Below are 18,506 nucleotides of genomic sequence, written 5' to 3'. Positions count from 1 at the left end.
CAAACTTTCACTGATGTTGTTCCACCTTACCTGTAGTGGATTCAGTTTGGGAGAACTTTTCAGAAGAGCTTGGAGAAGAATTTCACATTTGAAAGTAAATTTAAAGAAGAAGAAACACGGTTCAGATATAAAATCCATATTTTATATTCAAATATCAAATCGCTGAAGTATAAAGAGTTCATATGTTTGGTGTTTTAGGCCACTGCACAGTACAACGATGCTGGTGGTTTGACCAATGCATAGAAACAGCTTTAAATAGAAAAAAAAACCCACACACAGACAACAAAAAGACACTCTTCCAACAGCATCCATGCTTCATAAGTGTCCTATTCTACTTTATTGTAATGAACCACGGATGCTGTTATTAATACACCCCTACTGTCCAAACACACCCACACATGTAATTGCACTGCCATGAAAAGAGGATTACAAAAATAGTCGCAACCATCTGTTTTCCACGAGACATGAGTGAAAATGAAGATGGATGAAACAGCTGGACTGTGAGAGAACTCAAACTTAAAGGCTAATGAGTAAAATAACAATTAGGAGGAATGAAAAGAGCTGCTGCCATGTTGTCTGTTACCCCCAAAAACAAGCAACGCATCTCTTTTGATTCCTCCCTCATATAACCGAGCAGCAACCTCTCCCTCCCTCCCTCCCTCCCTCCCTCCAAGTGAATTCGCTTTGGATCAAAACGCACGAATCTAAATCTGCAACGGCAAAGGCCCGGTCCATGATGAAACAAAGGCAAAACAAAGGCTCCATTCAGCAGCACTGTCCGTTAACAGCGAGCTTCCAGTGAGAAGAGGTCACATTCCTCCGTCTTACAAGCTAATAGCTGGCACTGAGCGATGGCAGGGCCCACTCCAGGATTCTTTCTGCTTATTGGATGTATAATGAGGATGACGCGCTGGAAGACTGTCCTGGACGGGACCGTGAAGCAGAATGAATGATTCCGTCTTATAGCTGCTTCACATCACATGAGATCATGTGAAAGTGGTTGTGTGAGCACTTCATCATGCAGCGAGAGGCTCCTCTGCATCCCATTACACCAAGTATTCTGGAAAGAAAAGGCAATCTGCAATCAAGCGAAAACGAGATAACATTGATAAACTGCACGCATTACTGGGTTTAGAAGGTGCATCAAAAGGATATCAGTCAGCGTGATATATCATTCAAACCGCAGCGGAATGCTCAGACGTGATTTCATGCAATCTTTTTGGCATCCTTCGCTTGTAATTGCACACTGCAAGAGTGGCTGAGACGACCAAGTGACAGAAACATCTGTTTTTCTCTGAAGACGAATCTAAGTCAATCTTTCAAAAAACCCCAGAAGGTCATTCAACAGCGCTTAACGCCGTTTTGAAGATATTTCCAGATCCAATAAGGACTCTGCTTCCCAAGTACATCTAATACATTCTGTCCACTGGCCGCTTTTTAAAACCATTGATCCTATCTCAAACTGTTACTCCTTTTTTTGCAGCAAAACAAGATTGACCGATGACAAAGGAAAAATCTAAACCTTCAGGCGGGCTGGTGGCTCTGTCATGCTGTGGAGGGTATTGTGCTGGCATCGCTTGGGTCTGCTTGTCCCTTAGAGCGAAGGGTCACTGGAAATCAATACAAATGGTGCTCCATCCCTCCAGTAGAGTTTTAGAGAGTTGTAAAATCAATACGAAGGCACATTGACGTTGTCCTGGCAGCACAGGGTGGGCTAACCCCTCACTGACACACTTTTGCTGGTTCTTCCTCCACTTTATCACCCTTCTGTATCTTTTTGCCAGACTTTTGCAAGACATTAAGATAACTCAAAGGCAAAACAATCAGATTATGTATGATATATTTATGGAGCACAAAGTTAGCCCACATTTGCTTACCATATTGTGTTGCATTTGGAAATACAGTAAAGTTGCACTAAGAGAACCAGGTTAAAAGTTCTTTTTTTTGTGCACAAGGTTGTATATTTTTTTATCCAGACAAGCAGAAAGAGTCTTGAAAGTTCCGGAAAACCCCTCAAATCAGCGGTATGTTAAGCGACCTTCTGGGTTTCACTACAGATTTAACCCCTAGAAAAACAGATGTGAAGCTATATAACTTGAATGTAACGTGAGAGAAACAAACTGGACCTGAAGGACGGCAGAGTTATATCATGAGCTTTTTGTTTTTGATTCATATTCAAGAATGTCAAAGGGCAAAATTCACTTCATCCGTCTGCTATGTGATCATCTTCATCTTTGTTCGGTCGTTTAGTTGCTGCTCCTTTGAAGAACTTGATCCAACAGTTTCTGCAACAGGAAAACAAACGGTTAAGCGACTGAAATAGTGAAAGTAGAAGGTCTGCTCGACACTAAAGTCACCTACAGCCAACCTCCTTAACCTCAGTTGTGAATTCTCAGTCCTGTGCATTGACAGGAGTGAGGTCTGCTACCTGTCACCCTCTCACCCACACGGCTCAGACCCTCCTGTTATCTGCCTGAGCAGCAGCAGTGTGGGTGGAGCAGCAGTGTGTGGGCCTCCACTCTGTCTGCAGCAGCTCTGCTCAGCGGTGGCACTGCACTGTAGCTTTCTCTGCCGCTGAAGGGCCTTTTGTTTTCAGGAACACAGGCCTCATACAATCGGCACAATGAGACTCTTCACAGTTTCTCTTCATAAGCAGAGAAAGGGTGAGAGGGCTGCAGGGCTAGACAGAGGGACGACAGTTCCTCCTGCAAACTATAATCGGCTTTTCGGGTGATTATTGAGCGAGGAGTAATAAAAATATACCACCATCCACTTCGCAAGCAAAAAAACTACCATTCAAGTATGATTTTTAGGGTTAAATTTCCCCATCTAACCCCAAACGGAAGTGGAAGGAAATGGAAAACTTTGGCAGCAGCGACCTCTAGTGGCATTTCATTGTCCTGACAGCTTAAATATTCAGTATTTGTAGCTTGTGCTTTGGCGTGCATCTTTTGCAATGCTAAAATTGTACCATTTAAATTATGTTTCTCTTCAGAGAAAGGAGTATTCAGATCCTTTGCTTTAGTAGAAGTACTAATAACTCACAATAAAACAAGTCCTGCATTAGAAAATTAAAAATATTCAAGCATTATCGGCACATATACAAAACTAAAAGTGAAATGTTTCCTGTCATTGTTATACTAATATACTTGATGTTTTTAGATTCATGTTGTTGCTGCATTATTACGTAAGCTCCATTTTACTGTTGTCGTTGCTTAAGGTTGAGCTCAGTTTAACGACTTTCCGCATAATTTGATGGTTTGATGATAAGATGTAAGCTCATCACATGTTTATCACATTGCTGTCCTGTGAGGGAAGCATAGTTCTAAAAAGTCAGCTCAAGACATCAGGAAAACAGCCTTGTTTTTGTGCTTGTGTTGATGCTTTTTCCGGCTGATTATTAAACAGCTCATGTAGCTGAAGAAGTAGGATAAATTTGTTAATACATTTAGGAGGATTTAATCTTTTAGTCTTGTCACTGAAAATCACCAAATTCCGATGGATAGATTTTTACACAACAGGAAGTTCTAAAGCTGTGAGACAAATATAGTGGCGTAAGAAATGTGAAATGTGGTGGAGTAGAGTTATATTGTAGCAAAAAATGGAAATATTCAAGGAAAGTACCTCACTTGAGCGCAATATTTGAGTGACTGTACAACCAGTCCAGTAAGTTATTGAAATTATTTATTTTATCTTTGTTTGAATTTTATTATGATTTTTTGTCTGAGTTGATTAATTAATTAAATTATTAGTACATTTAAAAAAAATCAGCATAAACTATGCAAGAAATTTCCTGAATTCCTACAATTTTTTTTCATTACATGGCAGTATCTTGGACAATTTAATAAGAACAAGCAAACAAACAAAATGTCTAATTTAGTTCTAGTTTAATTTCCTGGATGGAATTCTTTATTTTGACTCTGATATTATGCATAACGCAGATAAACAGTGATCATATACTCAACAAATCCATAAAATCCCATTCAAAAAGACCCTAACGTTGTTTCATCAGAGCACTGCCAATCAATCTCTGTAAGTAAGAAAACAACTATTAGGCTGTGCTGCATATTATTTATTGAAATTTGCTATTAAGCCCACAACGTGTTCATTCCAATACCCAGAAATAGACTTCACATCCCATCTGCCCCCATATTTTTGTGTTTCTGACATTTTTTCATAAATGTCCTCAAAGTTCAACCTCATGTCTCTCACTTGTAGCTGGTCTTTTCAATTAGCCATAATAGAGTTTGTTGGCCATTTAAATCCATTATTGTCAACAGCCGCATTTCTCTGAGGAGAGAAAAAGCCGCATTATTAGCACAGAAACCCTTTAGTGTCGGCCATTACAGCAGAATGGCTCACCCTTTGCGAGGTTTAATTGAGCTTGTAGGAGAAAGGTGTGTTATTACTTGCTCAATTGCCTGTGGGTCATATACACAATTAATGTTGTGTTCCGTGTCTCGGGCAGATGCTTGTGACACCCGGACAAGCTGTTTTGAGGTTATTTGTTTTATTCTGCAACTCTTTGGTGACTTAGTGCATCATTTTTGTATCCACACATATTCACAACAACTTTCAAACAGCCGTGTCATGTCTGGTGTTTAAATATTAAAAGACGACTATTGGGACATAAGAATCAACCCTGTAAGTGTCTTATTAAGTGATCACCTTGTTGCATTTGCCACATTAACCCCTGTGTTATGTAGTCTTTTCCTTCCTTGCATAGCTTTAAGGTAAGTGAATCATTTATTATGTGCTGAATTATTAAAAACCCAACGCTCCTTGCTTTTTACGGGCATTCTTTTAAAAGAAACGTTTCTTTGGCAACCTTTTATAAATAAATCCCTCACATTCAGCCTTACATATTTCAAAACTTTGACATCTGCACAATAGTTAAGACCACGATAATGACGGTTTCAATGACTTTCATTGCTTGTTAGTGAAAATGAATAGGTTAATGTTTAATTGTTTCAGCAGAAACACATGTAGAAATCACCTTTTTGAAAAGCTCTACTCGTTGCCTGTTGCTTAAACATGTCTCCTTCTTCTTCTCTTCGTCCTTTTTCTTCTTCACCTCCGCAAAAGGGCTGGAAGAAAATGAGAATTTTGTGTCTTTTATGATTGTTGGTAAAGTCGGTCAGGAAAAAAATGTTGCTGAGGTCTATTTTTAACACTTTTTTAAAACAAAAGCTCTTTATAGTGTGCCCTTATTTCATTTTTTGAATGTATATTTGTATTTTTTAGTGCTGCTGTTCCTACATTTTATTTATATTTATTTTATTAGATTTTTTCTCTATGTATAAGGCTGACTCGAGAAAACACGCAAAGAATTCCAATGTACTTCTACTGTAATGTGTCTGTGCAAATGTCAGGTGTTAATTTCCAAAAAACAATATTAGCCAACCAAGAATTTAATCAGAATTAGTCTGATTTTAGAGTCTGATTTTGAGGTATTTCCCACTGGCTGGACACAGAATTGTACTGAGCACACTGAAGCAGGTGACATAAAATGTATTGGTAAGGTAGGTTTTGTTGCAAATTGGCATTGATTCTACCAGTTTGTGGAGTTCTACTGGGGAACTAAACACCATTCTTCCAAAGGATAATGCCTCATTTGGTGTTTAAATGCTGGTGGTGCAAAAATATCCCATAGTCGTTCAACTGGTTTGAGATCTGGTGACTCTAAAAGCCATATTATGTCATTTTCATGCTCATCAAACCATTCAATGACCTCTTGTGCCCTATGGATATGAACATTTTATCATAGAAAACAGCGCTCCTATCAGGATAGAAATGTCTCATCAAAGGAAAGGTAGAAAACCTTGTACTGATTTGCAGTGATCCTTCCCTCTAACGGGAGAAATGGAATCAAAACATGCCTTCACTGCGAGGATCAGTCACATAGGTTTTCCTTTAATTTGTCACTTACCTGCATATATAACAATATTCTGTATAAATGTTAATCAATAAGGGGATCTTCGAAAAGGAAAATAAATGACTGAGGCAAAGAACGAGAAAAGAAAGACAGAATTATGACAAAAATCTTGTCAGAGTTTTAGATGAAACTCACCGCTTGGATCTGGGCTGCATCTCTTTCCCAGTAATGGCTTTGTCTTTGAGTCTGAAAAGGTCACCTGGAGAGAAATGCATGTCCATACACACACAGAAACACACAATGCTGATCGAGTTGAGGGTAATAAACCGCTGAAGTCAATCACACCAGGTTTTCCTGGAGTTAAAATACACTGAAAGCCTCTCATGTTACAATCAACATGCAGGATTACTTGAGGAAAGGGGCATGGAATATGTCTTCTCTATTAGTTTCTCCAGACACTTTATATAAACATTGCATCATCAACATACATTATTAGTTTTCATCAATATTTAAAGAAAAATAAGTGCATAGCAATCTGACAGCAACTGATTTTTGAACACGCTTTTTGATTTTCCCAGCCGGTGTCACTATAATGTAAGTTTGTGTCCAGTAGAGGGCAGAGAGAGCTACAAAATTTGTGTCACAAATCCTTAAATTCTGCATTGTTTACTCTGAAACCTGGCATTCTGAACGCAAACCTGATCAGACAGAGCACGTAACGGCATTTGAAGGTCACAGCAATATTTCCACTTAAAACCACTGCTGCCACGCACTCCTCGTTATTCGATAGAGAAGCAGTTGCATTTGTATACAGACACAGATGCAATAAAGCCGTTTGGTTCATATTTTACTTCAAATGCCCTTTTGTGTATTTAGCCACAGCTTAGCAGAATGAGTCACTTCTCTTTGTGTCTTTTTATTTGTCACTGTTTAAAATGGTTTAGATGATGTTACATGACAGGAAGGAAATGTCCCGTTCGAGCATTTCAGATATCGGCCTGTTATGTAATCCATCCTGGATATAATACTTTGGCATTTTCTTTGGCTATTTTATGTGACTTCCATGAAGCAATTCTTCCCTGTTAACTCAATATTTCAGGTTTCAACAATGGATTTCAGTGTGTTTGGAGGCCTTTCTAGCAAAAAATAAAGGGAAATACAATGTCACTAATCCGCAGCCTAAATTCTAAAACTACTTTCATGAGTCCTGAACAACAACAACACTGGCTGACAACCACCCCCCTCCTGCTCTTTGTTCTAAATCTGTATGTATGTGATCAGTCATGTGGCAAACAGCCACCGCAGCTGCACAGGGACAATGGACAGTACAGTGGATGATAGAGGTGAGGCCCGTTGTTGGCACCGTACCGTTCACAGAGGTGGTCCAGGTGCTGTTGTGGGTTCTCCCCTGCCTGACTGCGGCATCCAACTTTGATTCTGACAGCTCCCTCCTCTCCTGTGCCCTTCGCTCCAGCTCTCGCACTCGTCCCTGGGAACGGCTGATGAAGTCCGGCTTGGACCTCAGCAGTGCTTGCTGCCAAAAAAGCAGAAACACATTGCTCTACTTGACAAAACATTTAAGCCTGACCTCCACATGCACCCTGAACGTAGCCCCGAGGCGTCCCGTGGAAAAGTCCTAAAGCTAGTATAAATGTGTCATTCCCTCCTGCTGATATTTCATGTATTTTAGTGCTTCCTGGTGGCATTTTTTAGGATGAAATAGTTGCCAGTTTTAACTATTTGGACATCTAAGAGTAAACAATTTGAGAATGGGACACTCATTGGTTGGTTCTACTGTTTATACCACACATATCAGCAGTAGTGGTTTACATATAGACATTTCCTTGCTCTATGTGTGTTTCACTGACTTATTATCTCAGAATATTACTTCTGAACTCACCTGAAGAGAAACAGTTCCAGCTGACCTTTCAAGATCAGGATTCAGCGGAACAAATGCAGCATGAGGCCGGCTGAGGAGCCCGACTTGGCTTTCATTGGATACATGCAAGCATTTCTCTTCATCCGTCACTATCAAGGAAGAGAAAATCAAATAGTTTGTGTTTCGCTTGCACGCCTCACTGCAATACATAGTTGCTCAACAGGCCTGCAGGCCTGCTGTGACATATAAACGTGTGGCATGAAGCAAACTGGCAAAGAGCCGAGGAATTTCACTGTATTGGTATTGATTCAATCAGAGATCTAAAAAGAAAGTGTTGAACCAGCAACTTTATTTTTGGTTAATTTTAATAAAGATCGACTTTTCGTAAGAAATGATCAGCTCATATGAAGAGAAGAGAGAAGTTATGATACCAGTATTATCTTGAGGTGATGAGTCCTTCTCTGAGTCTCCGTTTGGTGTTTTCTTCTTACTAAGTTGTCTTTGGAGTTTGATATTTGCTATGATTGCAGCTGCATTCAGGGCAAGCACTTCCTCTGGAGACTGATGGGGATCTGAAATTCAAGACAGGCTTTGATGTAAGTGAGGAGTCAGTGACACTGGCTGCTTTTTTTCTGAGCTACCATTTGGCCGCCGAGCACCACAGGCGGATTTTTTTTAACACAGTTTAATATCCTGCCTCATTTGGTGGTTGACTGTATCAAACATTGAATTTAAATTACGTTGCCTCGGGCCCTGTAATTAATTGACGACACTCTTAATGAATGTGATTAAAGAATAATTAATAATTTCACGCAGAGGAAAGACATCGTGAATGAAGAAACACACTTGCTCAGCAGAAAACTCCCTCCTCGGATTACTTATTCACCTGAGTTTCCAAACAGTAGCTTTGGCTGACTGCTTTAGCAATTTTAAATAATCAAACGTTGTTTGCTTTATGTGTGAGAACACTTTGGTTGTTGACATGAGTTCAGAGCTGCAGACTTAAAACTTGGATTTAAATCAGAGTGAAGTCACAAAGTAAAAACATAACATACAAAAATATTAAAGTGGTAAAAGATAAATAAGCCAGGAGTAAATATTTAAAATCCTTCTGGGGATACGATGAGCACACATTGCTTTAGTTCTTTAACAAACTAAACTAAGCTTTAACTGACGTGCAACTTATTTTTGAAGACTTGTCATGACTTGGACTCTACGGAAGCTTACCTAAATCTAAGAGAAATGTTTCAGGAAATGCATTTAGTTTCTTGCCAAGAGTAAGTTAAATCAGAATCAGTTTTACTGCAGTGTAGATTTTCACATACAAAGAAGCTGACCTGATGATTTGGTGCATTACAGTAAATGCAGACAAGCAGAGAAGTTAAAAAGAAGGATGAAGATATAGACTCGAAGCAGGGAGCAGAAGCCGACCTATTCTGCTCACAAATCCACCTCCAAGCACCTCTAAATTTCATTAATAATGTGTTTTATTTACCAGTAGTCAATATGAGACAGCTAACACAAACTCCTGGATTTTACTGCACCAGAGAAAACACAGTCCTGCACATAGACTTTAACTGTTTATAAAATCGTAACTGAAAACTCAAAGTAGAGTAAAATAGATAACTTTGTGGATTTTGGATTTTGACCCCCAGATGGACAATAAGTCCCCACAATGTGACTCTGCCAACAGATTTGTGTCCACACAATCTGATTACCGCACACACAAACACAACTTGTGCTTCCCAGGATCTGAAACTTGTTCCTAACACATCCTCATACTTTATTTTCACCGTGTTTTTAGCAGCTTGTGATTTCTCTTCCTTCCCAGTGCCGCGAGTGAAAAAAGGGGGGCTGAGATACATTATGCATGCAAAGAGATGCGTGGGAAAATGAAAGAAGGTGAAAATGAGAAAGCATGTCTAGGTGCTGATGGGGCCTTTGCGTCTCGCTGATGTTATTTGACATCGACACAGATATCTGGCATGGGTGTCAATTGCACTGGCGGTGGCAGATAAAGGAATAATCCCAATACTATCTAATAATGCCTATCAATAAGACATCAAAGGTGAAAGATCGTATCAAACCTGAGAGGGTGTGTAATAACTCCGAGCGAGAACGCACAAATGGCACAAAGGAAGTGTATATTTAGACACTGTCATCCTTTGAAAATGGAGATCAGAGACAGAGAGAGTCTTTGTGCTGACAAAAAGACTGTCAAAGTGGGACACAGAAACCTACCCGGGGCCTTGATGAGAGTTAGACTGGGGGACGCTCTCCTCATCGCATTCTCTGGTGGTGGCAATCCTTCCTTTTCGCCGCCGTTTGATTTAAGGGTGTCTGCCACTGGCTGACCTGCTTCTTTCACTGCTTTTCCAGGGCTGATGAAGCTACTGTCGGAGTTCACAGGGTTGATAGTGGTCTCTTGTGGTAGCCCAAAGCTCCATTTCCTGGCAGCCGGTTGTGTCACATTCTCCTTGCTTGGCTCAGTGTGTCCAATCACACTGCCATAGCAGCTCAGTGGTCTGCTCGGCCTGTCCGATCTCCGTCCAACAGCCTTTGGAGAAGCCTCTGAGGAAACGGGCGCTGCTATGGCAGGGGGGTTGCTCACAAAAAGACTCAGCGTGGATCTGTGCAGTGCACCGTTTTTCCCTGGATCTGAAGTGAATGTGTTTGGTGCTGCGGCTGAGTTTGCTTTGGAATTCGGATGGCTATAGGAAGCTGCTGTGTTGTTTTGTTCATGGTTTCCCTGATTCCATGTGCTGTTGTCCTTATACAGCCCCTCAGTGTAGCTGTGTCTATACTCTGGGTGCCTGGAGCCTCCTTTAGTTGGACCGTAGCTTTCCCTGTGCTCTGTCACTTTGATAATGGTGGCCTTTCTTCTGTGGACCACAGTGTCCAAACCGTGGCTAGTCGGTGGAGTCCCTGTCATTTCTGTGCTTGGGACAGGACTGGACATCACCCTTTTCTCTGTAACTTTGACTATAGTGGCTTTCCTTTGCACTGTTACCTGCCTGGAGTTTGGATCCATGTTGGAACTAGGTAGACTACAGTTGTTGGAGCCAGGCAGACTGGTTGATCTGCTCACTTTCCTGGAGGAGATGGTGATGGAGGAGAAGCCAGCTTTGTTCTGAGGGATGAGCGTAGTCACAGCGGAGCTCGTCTGTATGTGTGAAGGCTGTGTGCTTCTGTTTGTTCCACACAGCGGGGTTGTTGCCTTTATGGGCTGAACGCCGCTCGTCCTTTGCAAAGGAGTGTGTGACTTGTATGTTTCGTTGGTGTTTGTGCCTTGTAGTGGAGTGTGTGGTCTGTAGGGATCAGCAGAAGTTGTGTGATGTGGAGGAGAATGCTTCGGGGGCTCTATGCTGGTTGTTTTCATCAGAGGGGACTTCCCGTTGGGGTCTGAGTTGGTCCCTGTGGGGAGCTCTTTGGACTTACTGCCTCCAGGGAAAGTTGACACCCTGTTGATATTCCAGCCTCTCCGCAGAGCTTGCCAGCCCACAGGTCTGTCCCCTTCATTAGAGGGAAAGCTCGGTTTTTCTGGAACCTACAGCGTGTGGATAAAAGAGATCCTTAATTATGCATGGAAACCCCATCCTACCCTGCTGTTGTCGCTAATGTCTTATGATTAATGTTTTGTCATCGATCAACACAGTAAAGCAGATGCTGTGTGTTCATCTTGCCAATTTAGGCGGCTATTTGCAAGTGGCAAATGCAGAATGTGGAGCATAACCTAATTCAGTGTGACATGAGATACTGACAATATGACATTCTCTAATACTACATTTCAACAGCAGGTCAGCTGTCTTGTCTGTCTTCAGGGCTCTGCTGTTTGTTCTTTAGTCAGATGACTCTCCCCATGCTTGACACAGTGAATGCCCCAGTAGCAATGGAAGCAGCAGCAGGCAAAGCCAGCACACAGCGTGACTTATCCCTCACAGAATAACAATGAGACTCTATCCTCAATAGAAACTGAGAGGCAAAAAGCAACGATTCTGGTCCTCGGGCTAGAGAGACACTCTGATGGTGTTTATGGAGCATGGAGAAACACTGATATGTCCCTGTACAAAACGCCAGCAGGTTTATGATGTGGCATACCTCCCTGATGCCTCGTACATGAGTGCGGTGTAAACCAAAGGAGTAACCATTTCTTAGAAAAGTATGAGATTTAGACATTGTACTGTCCTTTTGGGAATGTGTTTTGACAGAACTCTGACTGTAATTTTGCTCACCTTGTAGTTGAAAGCTGTATCAAAAAACATGTCCTACAAAAAAGTTACCTTCATATTTATTTCAGATCAAATTCATATCTATCTATAGACTAAGTAACTTAAAGTTATGATATTAGATAATAGCAATTATGCTTGTAGGCATTATAGATTACATTTGCTTCAAAATGGTTCATTTTGCAGTGCTATAGGCAATTTGCAATATATAGAGAACCCATTTTAAAGAGCAAACAGACATTTATGATGACCCACAAAGCAAAGAAGCTGTCTTTGTGTTCCATCCATCCATTCTCTATACACCGCTTTATCCTCACTAGGGTCGTGGGGAGGGCTGGAGTCTATCCCAGCTGACTCGGCCGAAGGCAGGGGACACCCTGGACAGGTCGCCAGTCTGTCGCAGGGCTACATATATAGATAAACAATTACACTCACATTCACACCTACGGGCAATTTAGAGTGATCAATTAACCTCAGCCGGAGCACCCGGAGAAAACCCACGCATGCACAGGGAGAACATGCAAACTTCATGCAGAAAGATCCCAGGCTCAGGCCGGGATTTGAACCGGGAATCTTCTTGCTGCAAGGCGAAAGTAATGTAATTTCTTTTACTTCAGTGTTCCAAAGCAGCACTGTTTATAGAGGTGCTGACCTGTAGTTTTTTCTTTCAGGTTCCAAAGACTATGTTTTTTTCCCCCACACTCAAATTCCAAAATCATATTTTATGGTTCTTCCCTTAAAAGGAGTCACTTCTAACATAAATTATATTTATTTAGCAGATTAAACTTAAGAAATAAGGGTCACATTGTGTGGGAGTCTAAGAAGCAAGTATTAAAAAACCCAAATAAATTAATGCAGGAGGAACTTCAGACCTTTTAGCAACTCAGTGGTGATATATGAGGCCCCTGATATGTCCAGCATTGAACCAAGCCAGCACTGAAACACTAAATCTGTCATTGTTATTAGCTGCAGATACTTGCTAAGCATTAGTAATATAACCACAACATGAGGATTATAAGACCCAATTTCACCTCTTTGTCCATACAGGGAGACTATGCACACAGACACCCGCTGATAACCATCGTAATATTCTACTTTTGCAAAGCTGCCTCCTGGTTTATGCAGCGCTAAATGTTAAAATGCTGTTATCAGTTACCTGTTTAATAATGCGAGAGCCTTGATCAGGTGCCTGCCACGTCTTCACACCCAAAACACCAGGACCGGTGTGACTTCTCTCCACCTCTCCGTCTATGTATGAAGGCAAAACAAATGATCATCTGTCACATTCCCCCACAAGACACACACACATACTCATGCAAACACACACATCAGCCATCCCTCTGACTGTATGGCAATGTTGACACAGTCAGTAATTGACATTGGCACAGTAAAGTGAGTCTAGCACCACCCCGGCCTCTTCTCTGCTTCCTCGGGAGACGCGGCAACTTGACTGGTCTGCCTCTCAGCCCTGACTGATACTCTATTGCCACCCCGGCTGCTTTGCCTGGCTGCATTTCCACCTGCTGCTGTTACCATGGCGACAGGCTCTCACTTTAGGATAACCCTTGAATGCTGTGTGGATTATCCTGTAGTGTTTTTTTTTTTTTTTGATGTAAGGGAGAAAACGAGAGACAAGGTGAAAATTGCACCACTTTGCGAAACTGATTAGAGCTGGAAAACACCAAAAAAAAGTGTCTCTGAGGTGCCATAAAGGGTTCAGGCTTTTTCTGACACTTTTCCCCCCTCATTCTGCTGTCACTACATTTCTTTTTTCATAAAGGTCACACACCAATGTATGCCCCCCACAAAGGGCTCCTCTCATTACCTCCACTAGCTGAGCTCAGATCACAATGCTTTTCTGTTGTTTTTTTCCCTGCATCAACCACTGACTTTTACATCCCAGAGGAAAATAAATAAGCAAGGCCATATGGCAGATGCCCTCTGGAGTCCCCACCCTCACAATTTATTCCCCATCCTCATGAGTTTTATCGAAATAGTAAGTGTGAGCAGGGTGAAAATGATCCTGCTTGTCCAAACACGGAGGCCCTTGAAGCACAAGATCCAGTTTTATTATGATTTGCTCATTAAGATCAGGCCATTTCAAGTTTGTTAAATGTGACTTTTATGGAGGCAGAGGGCACTAACTGTCTGCAAGTCTGATTAAAACTACTTATGCAAGGGCAACAAGCAGAAAGAGAGGAAAAAAAGTAATGAGAAAGAAATTTAGCTCGCTGTGTCGTCAATGTTTTTATTGGAGTAATTGTGGTTTCAATTTCATTTGGTTTTGCAATTGCGGATTGAAACGCACTGAGCAAAAGCAACAAGCATCAAAACAAATTTAGAAGCAGACTTGCATAGAGATTTTTGTTTCTTGTTAATCGGTTTTCTTCAAATCATTGCCTATTTTTATGCACCTGCACTTGCCATAAATATTCATTGCAAAATAAGTGAAAATATAAATATTTATGGCCATTTTGATTGACTAAGAAGAGGTGTATTACTATTGATCTGAGTCAAATTCAAAGCAAATGTTGAACAGAAGTCATCCTAATCACACAGCATATGACACATGACTTCATGAAAAACTTATTTCATGCACCATGTGGAGATGGTAAATAATAATTAGCTATAGTTTGACGTGTTTTCACTTTTATCTTGTCACCACAGTGTGCATGTGGCTTTTAACAGTGTGTATGATGCTAAGGAGGTGTACGTATCTGAAAACAGCTACACTGTCTATCAAAGTCCCTCGCTGCCATGGATGGATCGCTTTGATTTCAGTAAGCAGCCTGAGCCATGCCAGGATAATCTATGTATAAACAAGGACAAGGTTGAAAGATCAAACCTCAGATCAAACCCGGAGAGTGCGGGACTGCCATGTTCAAAGATTAACAGGGCTCCTTCTCCAATCGGTCTGCATCTCCCCTTATCTTTCTGCCTCTCGCTTCCACCCCCACTCTGCCTATTTTCTCGTCAGCTTCTCAGGCCTAATGGCGCCCATTTCCCTTCAGCCTGCAATGCCGCCACAGAATACAAGCCGGGACCAGTTGTACTCGAAATTGACTTTGTTTTTAGGGGTTGTTGTTTAAAGTGATCATCCAGTCAGTCAGTCAGTCAGTGTGGAGCATTTTGAAAAGAGGGACAGGGGCAACACTGCTGCAAGGAGCTGATTAGAAGCAGGTAAACTGTGTGGCAAGTCAGCCCTGAAATAAGCTCTTGTTCTCCCGTTAGCTAACTCGGCCCCTGCAGTTACCCTGTGGCCATATTTGTTATAGCACTGATCAAGCGCTCAACATCAATTGAAACAGAGCCTTTGTTTGTTTCTGGAAATCGCTTGTTGTGAAAGAAGAGCTACTTCTCTTTTTAAATTTTGGTTTTCATGTATGTCTTTTAGGGGTTTTTTTTGTTTGTTTTTTGGGCTTACATAATGATCACACTTGCATAACCGTGCTTTCGTTGGAATTAGGAAGGTTTTCTCAGCTGAAAACCCACTTGTTATGCAAGTAATTGTACAATGACACAGCAAACTGCTTGCATACCTTGTGTCTTTGGTGTTGTTTTGTTCTTCTGAAATGTTGGAGTGATGGGTTGTTTCAGTTTAACCTGCAAGAAGTATTAAAATGCACTTAGCAGATACAAAAAAAAAAGCTTCTTCGCATGCTTGCTAAGAGCTATTTGATAAGATTGCTATCACTCGCATGTCTGCATGGCAGGCTAAATATAAAACCAAGCTTGCCATTTCCTTTTGTTTCCAGCTAACCAGCGACTCGATATTTCATAACAACCATGAGAGTGGTATTGATTTTCTCATAGAAAGCATACTTCCTCATCATGTCAGACTATTCCTTTATTCACAGTCTCTCAGAAGAAGGGCTCATGGATATAAATTAAACACACTTTGAATTGAAGTTGCTGTGCGGATGATCCAAAAGAAACCCATTTATAGACTGAATTTATAATTTTTTTTCCTCACCAAGGGAGGTGCTTTGTGTAGTGGAATCTCTGGTACAGCACAGCAAGTTATCAATTCAAAGCCATATTATCAGTTCACAGGGTATTACGCCCACTTTATTATCTTTGTACATTGACTTGCATCCTCTCAGGGCATACACAGCTCAGTCTCTGCTGCCACAGCTCCAAATGAGTCGTAAACCTTTCGAGAACACACCGAGTTCTTGCAGAGTAAGCTGTTTTCAAAGGATGCCGGAGCACTGCCTTCTCCCTGGGTAACTGAGACTTGACTACAAATGGCTCTCTGTGGCACTCTGTGTGTTTTATTCTTGCCTCGCCTGGCACAAAGCGCAGTCACCTCCATTACACAACACTTAACTTCAGACTTGCAGAGCTTACACTGCTTTGCTAACATGTAAGAGTCACTATCACACAACCTGGAAGGATATCAGCAGCAAATCCAAGTAAAATCAAGTCAAAGTCGGTGTTAAAATGGGGATAGTATAACAGATACGAAAGTTGTTCTGCAAGGTTTTGATGTGTGCCTCAAAATAATGTCTACAGAAGACTATAAAGGCCTGAAATAACCAAAATTAACTGGGTTGCTTGGTTTTAGACAGGAAACAGATGCAACCGTTTGCTCTTAATTCTTCAGGACTATCCTATCTAAATGTAGATTGAAGAATTCCAGAAAACACTACTGGCAAAACTTTCTGAATATGTGTGTAAGGCTCTATCGGTACACAGTGTTGTGTGTCTTACGTGGCCAGCAGTGTGGTCCAAAAACTGGTTTTGATTGCAGGCATCAGCCACCATCACTCTCCTCTGGACTGGTAGCCAACCAATTTTGACTGGAGCAAGATAACTGAGTTCAGCTTGTTCCTTCTGTGGGGCCTGCGAGATGTGAGCTCTCTCCCGGCTTCCTCTGCGCTCCGGAGGGGGAAAAAACCCAGTTTGGAGGGACTCTTGGCTGCCCTGTGAACTCCCACAAAGGCTTGAACTCCCACATGAAGAAGAACCCCTGCTGAAGGAGGGAAATCCCTTCTGTCTCCAGGAAAGTCTGCTCGGCTCCCTATCAAGAACAGGCATGGATGCTGTCCGATCACTGAAAGCTGGTGCTTGATTATAAGTTGGGGTTCTAAGTTTGCTCTGCATTGTCTGCAGATGCTCCAGCCAGCTGTCCAGTTGGCCTCCTTCGATGGCGCTTTGGGGCCGAGTTGGACGTTGAGGGCGAGGAGCGCTGGGTAAAAGCTCCCCCTCTGATACTAAGCTCTCCCAGTAGGACTCATCTCCTGATCTCCTCCAGCCTGGAGCCCTCCTTAGGTGGGCAGCTGGCCTGCGGAGAGTCATCCCTCTGCAGCTCAGGTAGCCACACACAGCTCTCAAGTTTCAGCCCACGATAAAAGCCCTTTAGAGTGGAGGTATTAATGAGAATCCCCCCTAGCTCAACCGGACTTCTTACCATGAGGCATGCCAGAAATGAACTGCAAGGAATTAGCAGCTACAAAAGTGACGGAGGTCAACTTTGCACCAGATCTGTTACCAGACGATATCAGAATACAGAATTAATTCAAATTATTACTAATCATAACACTCTCCACAATTTCCTGCTTTCATTTCATTTCATTTCCTGGTATTATTACTTACCAGTTACTGACAAATCATTTTGTACTCGCCTCCAACCCTCCTCAGTCCTGGCATTTAAGAAGCAAACACTCTCTGTCTTGACATAAAGTAGGTGCTACTGGGTACTGTCTCCACTCAGGCATGTAGCAATGTTGCGAACAAAAGAGTTACTGAGCACAACATTCAGTGCAGAAAGGAAGATGGGAAGAGACAGAGGGATGGGCGGGCTGGAGAAAAAAAACAAACACTTGTTGATGCAGCCCTCGACATAACAACATCTCCATTTATACTAAGAACATTGTTGGCAATTTCCATTTAATTATGAAGCCTTCTAAATTTGGGTTTATGCACGCCGCACAATGTTTGAAAGAACACATCAAACTTCCTGACATTCAGGCGTCCTTATAAATGATAGAGCATCACTAATGAGCAGATAATCCATGTTATTCCATGACTCACTTACTTGCTTTGGAAATCCTCTTTGCTGAATTCCCCCCTGTTTCTCCTCTTCCCTGTGATCTCGTGGTTGGTGGCTGATGATGAGGCATCGCTATCCTCAAGCCTCTATCCAGGCCATGTGACTTTAACAAGACTGTCTCAAAATGGGCCAGTGTCCTCTTGGTAAGTAACCGTGACCCACATGATGTCCCACAATGCATGAGTGCAGGGTGTTTACTAGACAGATGAATTTGTTTCAGGCAAGATTTTGGCTTGAAATCTCATTTAAAGGCAGCTAAATGCAGATCTGCACAGATACAATTTCTCACCCTCCACCCCTAAAAAAGAATTGGCACTCGTTTTGATGTTTAATGAATTTCAGTGTTTTCTCAGCGGATTAACATTCCCCAGATGTCTTTCAAAACAGTGTCACAGGGTGGAATAACATTTTCAGAATGTCTTTCACAGACAAGCGATGAGACGGAGATCTTTCAAATATCATTTGCCGTGA

General features: G+C 41.7%; 1 protein-coding gene across 2 annotated transcripts; it reads right to left on the bottom strand.

Annotated features, from left to right (window-relative positions):
• Positions 1-120: 120 nt before the first annotated feature.
• Positions 121-18,143, bottom strand: c19h10orf90 (chromosome 19 C10orf90 homolog). 2 transcript variants are annotated; one of them, XM_051939578.1, is made up of 13 exons: positions 18,021-18,143; positions 17,579-17,784; positions 16,694-17,467; positions 15,520-15,583; positions 13,137-13,228; positions 9,996-11,301; positions 8,186-8,326; positions 7,776-7,903; positions 7,244-7,409; positions 6,071-6,134; positions 4,997-5,087; positions 2,203-2,285; positions 121-1,060 (listed from the first exon to the last, which is right to left on the bottom strand). In XM_051939578.1, the coding sequence occupies exons 3-12, from the start codon at positions 17,279-17,281 to the stop codon at positions 2,247-2,249; spliced, it is 2,679 nt and encodes an 892-aa protein (XP_051795538.1). In that variant the 5' UTR covers positions 17,282-17,467; positions 17,579-17,784; positions 18,021-18,143; the 3' UTR covers positions 121-1,060; positions 2,203-2,246. The 2 variants fall into 2 exon arrangements, with proteins under 2 accessions (XP_051795538.1, XP_051795537.1); XM_051939577.1 differs by having other exon boundaries at positions 121-2,285; positions 16,694-17,339; positions 18,021-18,142.
• Between the last annotated feature and the right edge of the window lie 363 nt (positions 18,144-18,506).

This window comes from Acanthochromis polyacanthus, chromosome 19, assembly GCF_021347895.1.
Source record: "Acanthochromis polyacanthus isolate Apoly-LR-REF ecotype Palm Island chromosome 19, KAUST_Apoly_ChrSc, whole genome shotgun sequence".
Lineage (NCBI taxonomy): Eukaryota > Metazoa > Chordata > Actinopteri > Pomacentridae > Acanthochromis > Acanthochromis polyacanthus.
The sequence above is the reverse complement of the archived record's forward strand: the minus strand, read 5'-3'. Positions and strand labels throughout refer to the sequence as shown.